Source organism: Apus apus, chromosome 8, assembly GCF_020740795.1.
Source record: "Apus apus isolate bApuApu2 chromosome 8, bApuApu2.pri.cur, whole genome shotgun sequence".
In the NCBI taxonomy this organism is placed as follows: Eukaryota; Metazoa; Chordata; class Aves; order Apodiformes; family Apodidae; genus Apus; species Apus apus.
The window spans coordinates 1,735,160-1,748,229 of record NC_067289.1 but is presented as its reverse complement, the minus strand read 5'-3'; the positions used below and the strand labels follow the sequence as shown (position 1 = coordinate 1,748,229).

At 55.1% G+C, this 13,070-nt stretch overlaps 1 protein-coding gene across 4 annotated transcripts in view; it reads right to left on the bottom strand.

Moving 5' to 3' along the window:
• Nucleotides 1–9,305, bottom strand: part of EPHB1 (EPH receptor B1) — an 80,942-nt gene extending 71,637 nt beyond the window's left edge. For all 4 annotated transcript variants that reach the window (XR_007890153.1, XM_051625913.1, XM_051625914.1 and 1 more), the window contains exon 1: nucleotides 9,061–9,305. Coding sequence is in view for 3 of the 4 variants with exons in the window: in XM_051625913.1 (XP_051481873.1) it covers nucleotides 9,061–9,118 (58 nt within the window). In the remaining variant the exon portion in view is untranslated. The remainder of the gene's footprint in view (nucleotides 1–9,060) is intronic.
• Between the last annotated feature and the right edge of the window lie 3,765 nt (nucleotides 9,306–13,070).

The following is a 13,070-nucleotide window of genomic DNA, read 5'->3' as shown; positions in this document are numbered from 1 at the left end:
AGAAAAAGGCATCAGTGCCCTTAGCTCCTGCACAGTTGATGTTTTTCTCCATTTCAAATTCTACTAAGCCAGATATTACCACTTTACAGCTCTGCATCTGGTCCCAGTGACATCATGATCTGTGACTTGGCAGCACCTCTGCCAAGACAAGCTGAAACCACTTAGGTCCCACCAGCAGTTTCAGCCCAAGAAGCAAAGCACAGACAGCAAATGCCACGCACCTCCAGGGGACTCACCCACTCGTGCCTGGAGCTTCTGGGCAGCTTCAGCTAAACCCCACAGGCTGGGGAGCATCTTGGGCTCACCCTCAGCCAGGTTCTGCCTGTCATTTTCAGCACTCAATAAAGGATAAATAATAATAATAAAAATGAAAATCACTGCTTTAAAAATAACCTCGGCCCAAGTGCAGGGATGGAGCAACCATGTGGGGAGGACATCTCCATGCTCCTATCCTGCAGGCACCACAGGTACACCATGTCAGGCAGGGCAATGGAAAAGTCCTGGAACAAGTCAACACCACCGCAAGCAGTACTTCTGACAGCACACTGGTGATCCTGAGAAGCCAAATTCTGTTCTTTTCAAACACTTCTCTCAAACGAAAGCAGAGCAAACGCCTGACAAAGCACTCAGAGAGCATCCCACCCCTGCTCTGTCCTTCCACGTCCTCATCTTCCTCAGGCTCTGGGAAATATGAAACTACAGGTGTTGGGTGGAAAAACATTTACAAAGTGCCCAGCCACCCACCAGGGACTTCCCCCAGCTCTGCCCTTGGGCCACTCCAGGTGTCCCCCCACACACCAGGCTGTCCCCCTCCTGGGTCCCCAGAGGGACCTGAGCAGAACCCACCACTCCCCCTCCTGCCTCCAGAGGACAGCGTCTCCTCTCCAGCTCTTCTGCTGGGTTCCTGGCTCTCCCCAGGAAGATGTAATTCCCCCCCCTGTGATTTGATGTCTTTGGAGCAAAAAGCAATTATCCTCGTGCCAACAGGACCCTAGTGAGGATGATAATGAATCGGCTCCGACCCCGCGGCTAAGGAAGCAGCTGAAGCAAGTGGAGGCCTTGAGTAATCAAAGGCCCATCCCCAGCCTCTGACTGCAAAAAAAAAAAAAGACTAAACAGCCTCCATAAAACTTCCCATCTCTGATGACCCTTGCTCCATCCCTCCATCTGAAGGCCTGTGTTTTAGCACCAGTAGAAAGGGGACCAACACCAGCTCCAGGTCGCTCCGGTTTGCCATCTGGGTACATTTTGGGTGTGGGGAGCTGGAGGGTCTGAGCACCCCATGGGCACAAGGGATTCGACCTCTTGCTCAACCATCAGACACCACAGCCTCATTTTCCCAGGTTCTGGAGGTGAAGGGGAAGCAGCTGCCAGCCCAAGCCAAGCCCAGAAGGCGACAGGAAGGGAAGCTGGCATGCAGAGCCAGGCAAGACAAGGTGTCCCCATGCCCTGCAAATGGAAAGAAAATAGGAAAAGAGTGGCAAAAACATGGATGTGCACCAGGTTTTGGGCTTGGCAGGACTGCAGAGGCTCCCCAGGAGATGGCAGGGCCAGGAGCAGAGTATCCTGTGCTGCCAAGCATGGGGGCAGCAGGCTGAGTGGCTCTTCCCCTCAAAAAAATAAATATACAATCAGGAAAGACATCCCAACCCAGCCAAGTGCCAAGCAAGCCAAGATCAGAGTGTCAGGCCCTGGCCCAGGCTGCCCAGGGCAGGGGTGGAGTTCCCATCCCTGGAGGGATTTCAAAGCCCTGGAGATGGTGCTGAGGGACATGGATTAGTGGTGGCCTTGGCAGGGCTGGGTTGATGGTTGCACTGGATGATCTCAAAAGGTCTTTTCCAACCAAAACAATTCAATGAACCCATGATACTGGTTAGGTCTAAATAACCCAAAATCTGCTGCTGGGATGTGGCACAGCAGGGCACGACTGCGAGAAGATCTTCTGGGGAGAAAATACCTGGGACCAATCTCTTAAAGTCATGACAAAGCCTCCTTCTCAGATGGGAGGAAGCAGCCTGAAAGTGAGGATTTCCACAGCCTCTTACCAATTCCCAGCCACCACTTTGATTTGCTGCAGAACAAATCAAAGCTTAACCAGCTTCCAACACCAGCAACACCATCTGGATTCCTCCCCAGATATTAAACATGCTTCTCACTACACTAAGAAGCACAGACCTCAGGCTTTACTGATCCCTAATTACTTGGCATGGCTATTTCCAAATTTTTAAAAAGCCCAAAATAAACTTAACACTCTAAGAAAAAAAAGGATTCAAAAAAAAAGCATTATTTATATGGGTTATATATAAAAGGATTATATATATGGGTTTATTTTTCTCCCCCCCCCATCTGCAAAGACTTTGGAAGGACTCCACCTGCTCATTAAGGGGGGCAACTTAGAAGAGAAAGCAAGGAAATGAACACTCATTAACTAAAACCACTCCTAACCCTCTGCCCTCCCAGATGACAGCTTGCCACCACCTTCCACCCCTCCCAAAAGTGGACAGCATGGAGATGTCAACTGCAGAGGGCTCCTCCTGGGAGCACCCCCCCAAACCCAGGAGCATCCCACCCACCAGGTTTCAGTTGGAAGGAAAGTCACCTCCTTCCTCAGCCGGGCTGGGCAAAGAGCCCCTTCCTCTTTGAACTGTCTCCTCTGTGATTCCTCACCACGGAGCTCCCAGCAGGAACTTTGATATTAAAGCCAGCCCAAAGCACGTACGCTTGAAAAGTAATTAGGTCACCCTGGGTTGTGGGCTTAGCAGGCAAAACTATAATTATTTAGAAACATCAAGTCTAAATGCCAAAGATTCTTAATGGAGCTGAGCTAATTAACCAATTTTAACTGAATAACTGATTAGTTAAAAAAAAAAGAGAGAAGAAAGAAAAATCAATGATCACAGACATCAACATATTCTTTTCACAGGTTGTTTTCTCGCAGCAATTCTCAATTGCACAAAAGGAGACCAACAACCCCCGCTAACCAAATATTATTGTAATTAAATATTCAACAGAAAGCCTCTTCAATTATTCAAAAGACTGATAACACTTGCTTATAATTGGGGTGGTGGGAGAGGTTTCCAGAAGCAGGGATTCTGCATATCATCAGGCTCCGGTCGTGGATGCAAACCCTCCTGGGTCGTGGCACTGGCTCCCATCCCTCCTGCAGAAACCAAACCCAGGGGAGAGGGATGCTTTCCACCCAGACATGGGAAAACAGACCATACGGTCCACACTATTCCTGGATAGTTGTTATTAGACCAAAAATTTAGGGGATTAATGGCCAGTTTCCAGGTTTCACACCATTTTCTGATGATAGTGCTACCCCACCCCCCCCAACAGAGAACCAGGAGGAAAAGCAGATCCCAGTGTATCCTTATAACTCACTAAGCAGCATTACCACAGGAAATTACAAATTAGCTTTTCAGCAAAGGATCCAGGGATATTTAGATCAGCTAGAGAGAAACTACAGAACCCTTCAATCCATTTATCAAAACTCTCACAGCTCCAACTTCCAGCGAAATGAAACAATAATAAATACCAAGCAGGGAAAGTTCATCTCCGCTTTAAATATTCAAAAGGCACAAGAAATCAAAAAATAAATCACAGACCCTTTAGCTCCTACCAACACACATCCCATTTTTCTCGCCATTTCTCACGATGCGACTTGGTGGAAAATGGAAAAACAAATGAAACAGATCAGCTGTGGCTGGGAGTGACCACACTTAGGCTGCAGGAGAGAGCCCACCCCTGGCTGCCACTTATCTGGAAAGCTGAAGGGCTGATCTAGGCAAGAGCTTGGTCTGGCTGCCCCTGTGGAAAGGGCTGAGTTGCCTCTGGTGTGCTGCTCACTTTTGGAAACACTGGATTCTAACCCCCCCCTAGGAAGCTGGACTCTGCAAAAGCCAGCTCCAGGTCTGTGGCTGCCTGAGGTCCTGACTCCCCCCCTAATGCTGCTCGGACGTCCCTTCATCCTTTTTTTGCACATTTCCAACCTCTGCCAAGAGGGGAAGCAGGGAGGGATGCTGGGGGCTCAGCCAGCAGAAGCACCCTGCGTTCACACGTGGACCACAAGGCATCTGGAATAGTGTTCAGTTCTGGTCCCTGAGATACAAAAACAAGGTGGACAGGCTGGAGAGGGTCTAGAGAAGGGCCATGAGGATGATCAGAGGTCTGGAGGACCTGCCACATGAGGAGAGGCTGAGAAAACTGGGTTTGTTCAGCCTGGAGAGAAGAAGGCTTCAGGGACACCTTATCACCATGTACCAGCACATCAAGGGTGGCTGCCAAGTAGATGGAGACTCCCTTTTAACACATGGAAAAGACAAGGGGTGATGGGCACAAGTTACTCCTGCAGAGATTCCAACTGGACTCCAGTAGAAAATTTTTCTCCATGAGAACAGTCAGACATTGGAATAGTCTCCCATGGAAAGTGGTGGATTCCCCCACACTGGCCACTTTTAAGACTCAGCCTGACAGGGTGCTGGGCCACCTCATTTCAACTATATTTATTACCTAGAAAGGTTGGACCAGATGACCCTTGAGGCCCCTTCCAAGCTGGCATTCTAGGATTCATCTGAACATCTTCTGGACTCACCTTCACTAGCCATCCCCACCACCCTGTGTGGCTCTGCAGGGTGCTCTGGACCACCAGTGGACATGAATTCCCACCGTCTGGATTACTTCCCAGCCCAGGTGCTGCCTTTCCCAACTGCTACCCTGCAAATATCTGAGCTTCACATTTGCCTGGCACGAGTATCCATGCATGCAAGGCTTGAGAGCTGGAGCGTTTGCAGAAAGAGAACAAGGTCAAATTGAGATGCGCTTCCGAATCCTAATGAATATTTGGGGAAAACACTCCCTCCCCCAACCCCAACTATTTACTCAGCCTCACCAAGCTGTTAAATGACTCCTCTGGCAGCATTAGACAGGTTGGGAGCTCCTGCCTGAAGCTGTGCTGGGAGAGGTGGAAAAGGCCTGGGCAGGGTGGCTGGCTCTGCGACAGGACGGTCCAGCACACACTGCAGGAACTGTGACCCTCAGCCTTGCTCCCAGCACCTCTTCCATCAGCCTCATCCCTCAGCACCTCCAAGACTTCACCAACCTGGATTACTCGTTGCCCAAGGTACTGTTTTCCCCTTTCCACCAAATCTTGAGTGCTTCTTTAGCCCCCGAAACCCACCTCTGCTAGAAGCATCTATTATTCAGCACCCTGGCCTGGATCCAGAGCCAGAGGACCACACTGGGGCTACTTCAGCATCAAACATCAATATTTTCTTGGGTTTTTTAAGGCCAGTGGAAGGTTTTTACTCTGTCCTCTTGTGTCAGGAGCTGCAGTGGAGATGGACAAGAGGACACCTGGCAACCCTCCCAGCAGATCAGGCCACTAAACACATGGAAATCCAGGGCATCAGCCCAATTTCCACCCAGAAAAATAAATATACTTATCCCAGACCCCACCTTCTCAGTGTCTGCCTTTCACAGAGCTCCTCCAGGGCCCTTATTTGCATCAACTGCTCCAAGACCATCTTCAATGACAAATAAATACTAATAATGACAGCCTAACAGGCAGGCTTTCCATTTCCAGCACTGCTTTTCTGATCTCTCCATCACTGCCAGCACTCATTTTCATCTCTAACAGGCTTCCAGAGCTGAGCACTGTAAGTTATTCAACTTTCAGCTGCACTGCGTTAGGGGAGAGTAATATTCAAAGCTTTAATTAAGGCAAAAAATAAATCAAGACCTTCACCTCGAGGAAGGAGACCGACATGAAATGCAGATGCAGAAGTCACCCGTGAGATGGGTTCAAGCAGGACTACCACCAGTTCAGGAAGAGCTGTATCACAGCCATCTCCACCACAAATTCAACCACATGCCAGGGACAAAAATCCCCCTTTTCAGGTTTTCTAGCACATTGTCACACCAGGTGGTCTGAGCCACCGAGGTCACCTGCAGCTTTGGGCCAGCAGGACCTCCTGAGGACGGTGCCTTTCCTTCCTCTCCAACTCCAAACCAAAGCAGGAGGAAAATGGGGAGGGAGAAGACTGAGGCAAAGCATAATGAGTCAGTGATACCAGCAATTAGTCAAAAAAAAGCAACACAGGCATCTGCAGTCTCAGACCCCTTTTCCATGACTTGACAAAACGTTTTCCCTTCAGGCTGACAAGATCTGGGCTCACTCAGCACGCCAAGAATAAGGTTTTTGCCCTTAGGGTTTGTTGGCTGTTGCTTTCTCCGCCCCCCCCCCCCCCCCAGATAGTTTGTGCAAAAGAAGTAAAGCAAAGGGGTGGCTGGATAGCAGCACTTGAAAATTCCTGTGCAGCATACTAGCAAATTCCCTCTTGAAAGACCAGTTTTTAGCTTCCCCTTGAAAACTGCTCTGCTCGGGGTGAAGCAGCTGGGCCAAAGGTGGAAAGCCCAGGCAGCAATGAAGATGATGATGGTGATGATGATGGTGGTGGTGATGATGATGGGAAGGGCAGCGTGGCGGCCGCCAGCTCTCAGCCAGCTTGGCACAGGCACTGCTCCAGAGGAAGCAGAGGAAGCCTGAAGGATTCCTGCAACAGATGTGTGTGTGCTGAGCCAAAACGTGAGGAGAGCAAGCACCCAAGGAGCAGCAGCCAAGGACATTGCTCTGGAAACAATCCCTAAACCAGTCATCTCCCAGGCTGTGGTTCCAAAGGCCAGGCAGACAAGCCAGTGGATAAGTACTAGAAGCCAAACCAAGCTGATCCACCAACCCTGAGCAGGGCTTTCTACCTCCCTGCCCGTGCTCTGCTTATCCTGGTGCTGCAAGCAGCAGTAGAGGAGACAGAGAGAAAAAAAACAGGTTTGGAAAGAGCAGGGGTGAGGCAGGGAGACGATGGGCAGGTAAGTAGGTAGGCAGACTGAACAGCATACGTGGAGGAGCTGCACCAAAATGGACATCAGCCCCAGCTGACCCACCGACACCTCAAACCCACACACAAACACCTTTAACTCCAGAGTTAAAACGTGTAATGTCAGCCCATTACCACCCGCTCTCTATGCTAAATGGGATTATATTTGGTTCAGCTAACACGAGAGAGAGCACGCGAGCGGCCCCTGAGTGATTGCAGGGTGTGGGAGAGGCAGAGTATTTGTTCCTGTCATCTCCTCACGTCCCTCTTCCTCTTTGTAAGCCACAGAAGAAAAAAAAAAAACCTATAAACATCCAGATGTCCAGCAGAAAAGCCACAGGATTTGGTAGAAATCAAGTAACCATAAGAAAACTCAAGACTCTCTCCGGGCTGGTGGCTCACAGGCAATGAGTTAGCAAGGTTTTAGGGGGGAGAGAGATATTTGCAGGCAACCCCAGCCCTGACCCCCGCTGCATCCTCCTCCCCCTCCAACAGGGTCCAGACCCCAAACATTCTCCCCCATGGCATCCTGGAAAAATAAAGACTTTTTGTCTGGCTGGGGATGCAGGGAGACGTTCCCTTCTCAGCTGCTCCTGCAGCCCACGGCTCCAGCCCTGGCTTTGCTTGGCTACCAGCAAAACCAGTCCTGTGGCCCCTCCAGGGGGAAAGCCAGGCCCTTGGGAAGGTCAGGCTCTAGGAGATGCTTCAGCTCAGGGAAGAGAAAGCCATGCTTTAATCTAGCAAATTCAAGCCCCGCACCAGGAGGATCCGTAAGGTTTGTTAAAAGCTCCGTAAAAAGGTGTTTTTCCTTCACACGAGCACGCCAGGAGGCTGCCACCTCAGCTCCAAGCCACATTCCATCGCTCTGCCTCTGAAACCCCTCGTCCAAAATTTAACACAGATCTCTCCCCAGGACGCTGCTTTTCCCATCCAAGTCATTTCCTCAGCAGAGCAGAGCAAACGCTGCTCTTCAACAGGTCGGGTGCTCCCGGGGGTGGCTCAGGGCAGGCTGGGGCAGACCCTGCGTGACACAGGGACACCCAGGATGGCTCTAAGGACGGGGATGGAGCTGAGCTCTCCCTGCCAGCCAGGATTTCGGCAGCACCTCAAGCAGCTTGAGGCTGCAGAGGCAGGCTGGGGAGGTGCTGCTGACAAGGTCCCGCGTCTCTGCCTGCTTTGGGCTGAGGGAAAGCAGCAGCAGCATTCCCACCCCGGGGGTGGGAGACGCACCGAGGGAGGAAGCTGGAGGAAGAAGAAAAGCGAAACACCTGGCTCAGCCAAAAGCTGGTGGCGAGGAGACGCTGCAGAGAGCGGGGCCTGCCCGCCACCACCCGGAGAAGGGCAACCAGCCCTGCTCCCACCCCAGCCCAGCCCAGCCCAGCAGCATTTCAGCTCCTGAACCAGCTCCACGCTGCCCAGAGCTGAGCCACTGGTCTCCAGTCCAGCCACAACCACGCTCCCCTCAGCTAAATCCCCCCAGCCCCCGAGGAAGGGCCAAGCCCCACAGCAGCTCCGCTCACCCCCCCGGGGGGGGGGTCCCACCACGTCCCCCCGGCCACCTGCCCCTCCAGCCGCCGCTGCCGAAGCTAAAAAAAGGGGAAAACCAGCAGGATCAGCTACACCTGGGAAAGGCAGAGGGCTGGGGGTCCTGCCAGGCCCCGTCCCGAGTCCCACGGCCGGGAACGGGGGTAAAACCCCGGGCCCCAGGGCAGGGACGGGCACACGTCTGACCCGCGGCTCCACCGACGGGACAAGCGTCTCCTGCCCCAGCCCGGGAAGGAAACCCCCCTCCCGGCCCAGGCTGCCCGGGGGGGGCCGTGTCCTCCTCTCCCACGAAGCTCCCCGGGAGCAGGCACGGGAGGAGGAGGAGGAGGAGGAGGAGGATGCAGAGGCTTCCGCACAGCCGGGGAGGGGTCCCAGGGCAGCCCCCGTCCCACGCAGACCCCGACAGGTTTCCCAAGCCCCTGGTCACCCCCGAGGCCCCCGCACGGCTCGGCTGGCGGGTCCCGGGCCGGTTCCCTCAGGGAGGGAAGCCGGCACGACCGGCCGGTGCCCGGGGCAGCTCCGCACCCCGCTGGCAGCGCCCGGGCTGGCGGGGGAGCCGCGGGTCCCCGGCACCGGGTGGTGCTCGGCAGAGACCCCGGCTCAGCATCAACCCAAACCCCGGTTCCCGGTCCCGCCTCACCTTCCACGGCGGCCGCAGCGGCGGCCAAGCAGAGCAGCACCACCAGATCCGCAGCCATCGCCTCCCCGGGCCCCGCGCCTCGCTGCTCCGCAGGCGTCAGCCGCTACCGGCGGGCGGCCGTGAGCGGGCATGGGGGTACGTCCGCGGGCCGGGACGGGCCAGGCCGGGCCGGGTCGGGCCGAGGCGGTGGGACGGGCCCGGGCCGGAGCGGGACCGCGCCGGGACCGAACCTCCTGCCCGCCTCACATCCCCGCCGCGAGTGGCCGGCGCGGACACGCCGCCCCCGGCCGCCGCCGCGCCCCGCCCCCCGGGCCCGCCCACACCGCCGCGCAGCCAATCCCCGCCGCCCGCCGGCCCCGCCCAGCCAATCCTCCGCCGCCCTCCGGCCCCGCCCAGCCAATCCGCCCCGCCCCCCCTCCGCCGCCGTCCGAAAGGGGCGCAGCGCCCCCTGGTGGCTCCCGCCGCCAACGCCTCGGCCCGACCGACCCCCTCCCCCACCATCCCCGACGGGGCGGCCCGGGAGCCCCTCGGGGCGCGGGGTCCGGGCGGACAGAAGCTCCTCTTGCCCCTCCAGCCGGGACCCGGAGCAAACAAACAGCCTTCTCAGACCCCTGAGCCTTGGCTGCTCCCACCCTCCGGCTGCTCACGCAAGCGGCTGCAGGGAGGGGGGGGGGTCTCCTCTCCCCCTCCCCTTCTCCCGGCAGCTCTCCGGGGCTTGAGCGAGACCCCCCGAGGGCACCGGGGAGCACAGCAGCGTGTGTCCCCCCAGGGTCTCACAGTGTCCCGCCGCTGCTGCCGGCCCCGGGCTCCTGTCCCCCCGAGCCCACCTGCCCATGTCCTCAGGTGGGGTGTCACCCCTGGGTGCTCTGGGGTGCCCGGTGCCCACCGGCTGCTGAGCGGAGAGCAGGAGCCTCCAGCGGCCGCACCGCATCCCTCACGGCACACCAGCCAGAGCCGCTTCCCCTCCCCAAGCCTCACACCCCCCCTCAGCCCTTCTCCCCCAGCTCCCCACATCACAAACCCGACTCCATCCCTCTCTCCTGCGCCCGGGAGAGGGGGGGGGGGAAGAGATGTGAGGGCAAGGAGGCAGAGAGGTTTGGGTCAGGGCCACCCGCCCGCAGGCTGGGCTCGTGTCCGGTGCCAGGGTGGGACCTGCAGCCCCTCGGAGGCACCAAGCCCTGGGAAAACCACCAGCTTCCCAGCGCCGGGCAGCTCCGGGGCCGTTCTGCAGCGCCAGGGGAAGGAGAAAGTTCCCCTCCTGCAGTTGTGCAGAAGATATTTCGAGCAGCTCCTTATTCAGCTGAGCAAATAACAGGGGGACCAAAAAAAAATAAAAAAAAAATAAATGCCAGGAACATTCTGGCTAAGTTTTAAGGAAATTTGCTTTCATCTTGACAACCCCTCTGCATTTCATTCCCATGAATATCTCAGCAATCCAGTTTACTCACTCGGAGGATCACAGGAAGAAAACTGTGAAGTAAATGTCAGTATTATTTGCATCTTTATCCACTCTGCCACAAAAGCAACACCGTGTTATTTATCTGATCTAGCACAACTCAGTAACAGCTCAAGTATAGAATATTCATGATGTGCAAAGCAACAACGACAACAAAAAATAAATAAAAAATGATAATCGTTTGAGAATGCAAGAAGCAAAGAGCTGAGCCTGTGATTTATCCAAGGAACTGCCTCACTTGGGGGTTTGGGTTGGGCTGGTTGTTTCCCCCCCTCCCAATAATTGTTATCAGCTGAAAAACTTGCATTCAGAAACTAACATTTGACCAAAAAAAGCCTGATGGGTTTTGTATGGGGGGGGGAAAAAAAAAAAAAGAAAGAACAAGATAAATACATCAATATTCTTCTGATTTCTTTTCAGCTGGCCAGAGAGTTGGCTGTGCTGGGCGAAAGGCAGCTGTGTGTGCTCAGACAGCTTTGTCTTCTGTCAGCCCTGCTCCCAGCCTCGGAACTCCTGGAAGCAGCAGCTCAGGAAAAGCCTCTTCACCACTGAGAGCAGGGGCAGGAAGGCAGCAGCACAGCCCTGCAAGGCCACCCTGGCTCCCTCACCCCATGGGATCGTGCCCACCACAGAGCTGTGCCCGCCAGCAGCCCTTTGGAGGAAGCCCCAAGGACATGGAAGCCAGCCCTTTGGGGGTGGTTTTTTGGAGCATTTTGCTCTGCCTCCCTCTCTGAGCTGGCCATCAGCTGGAGGCCTCTCCCCAAGTGCCCCCTTCACCACCTGGTCCCCACCCCAGGACCATGAAAGCCACCAGAAAGGTCTCAACTTGCTTGCTTCTCCCCAGGACTCCGTGTCTCAGAGCTGCCACCAGCCCCCAGCAGAGCAAAAGGCCCCAAAGCCCAGGCAGCAGCACATGGTGCAAAAGACAAAACCACCCCCCTGGGCCAGGGATAACCTCCAGTTCCTCCCACCAAGCACCAGTGTGGGAAGGACACGAGGCAAACACCTGCTAAGGGCACCAACAGCCTCTGGAGGGGCTTCTGGCAGCACCCCGCCCGGGGTGCAGGGCCAGTCCCCCTGTTCCCACAGCACACAGCACCCCGAGGTGGCCACAGCCAGCTGCCAAAATTAGCTCTGTCTTAATTAACAGCTTTGCCTTTGCTCTCTGACGGTGCATCGGGGGATGCCAAACCCTTGCTTGAGGATGGAGACCCGGGATGGCAGGGAAAGGCAACATCAGGAGCTCTCCTACACCACAGCACAGACCTTCCCCTCAAACCCAGCCCTTGGAAGCGCTTTCAGGACAAAAGGTGTCACAGATCCCAGCTGTCCCCATCCTCCCCCACCACGCGGTGCTGGCTGTGGAGGGAGCAGCAGAAGCACGAGGATGAATCCCACCAGCCACCCCTGTGCGTGGGGTGGCAGCAACGACACTGCAAGGGGGACCCTGGAGGGGTCACCCCAAATCCTCTGAGCTCTTGCCACATCCTGCATCGCCCAGTGGGTGACAGAGGCTCTTGTTCTGCACCAGAGCTACTTCCCAGCTTAGACCAGGGGGCTCACTGGTGGCAGGAGGTCCTCAGCAAGCCACTGGCCAACATGGGAGCAGCTCGGAGCAGCAGAAAGATCCAACAGGCCTCCCATGCACCAGCCCCAAAGGGCAGAGGAGCTGGCAGGGCACAGAACCCTCCCCTAGTCAGAGCAAGCACAGGCACCAAAGCAGCCAGGAGGCTTCTGGTTTATTTTCAAAGCCAAGGCCAGGCCCATGGAGAGGACAGGACAATTCCCACCCGGCACAGGAGCCGTCCCAGCAGTGCTCTCACACCCCTAATCCTGCCAAGGCAGCACAGCCTGCCCCTGACAGCTTGCCCGGGCATTCACTGCAGAGAAAAAGCACACACCTCCAGCATCCTCACGGAAGCCCAAGCCTGAGAAGCCGATAAATCCCCTCCTGGATAAGAAAAGCACATTCCTTCCATTTTTCCAGCATTTCTAGACCTGTCTCCTGTGCTGCAACACACGGGCCAGGTGAGCAGGGGTGATGCCTGGGAGCTGCATCCAGCCCCTGCAGCACTGCCTGTGCTTTCAAACCCCCTCCTGCGAGCCCAAATAAATGTAGTATGATGTCATAATATTAATTAGCACCAGTAAATGCTCAGGGTATTCAGGGCACAGCTCAGTCACTTGGCACAGCACAGTCCAAACTGCTTACTGTAATCCCAGGAGAAATAACCTCCAAGGGACTTCTGGACTTAAAATACCACAAGAAAACCCAAGGGAGGGAGACAAGTTCTCCTCCTCTTCATAGAAAATTCAAGTATCTTATCAGAGCAGAAGTAGAAGCTGCAGGAAGGACGACTCCTTTGTCATGTGAACAATTTGAGGGCTAAATTGAAGCGAGACGTGAAGAAAAAGTAGGTGAGATGAAGGTTAATTTGGCAACCGGAGTGAGAACAGAGGGAGCCAGGGTGTGGAAAGTCTATTAATTCCCTGGGCAAAGAGAGAGATGCAGCCAGAGCAGAGACTTGGAGTAACTCCCCCCGCAGTCGGGAAA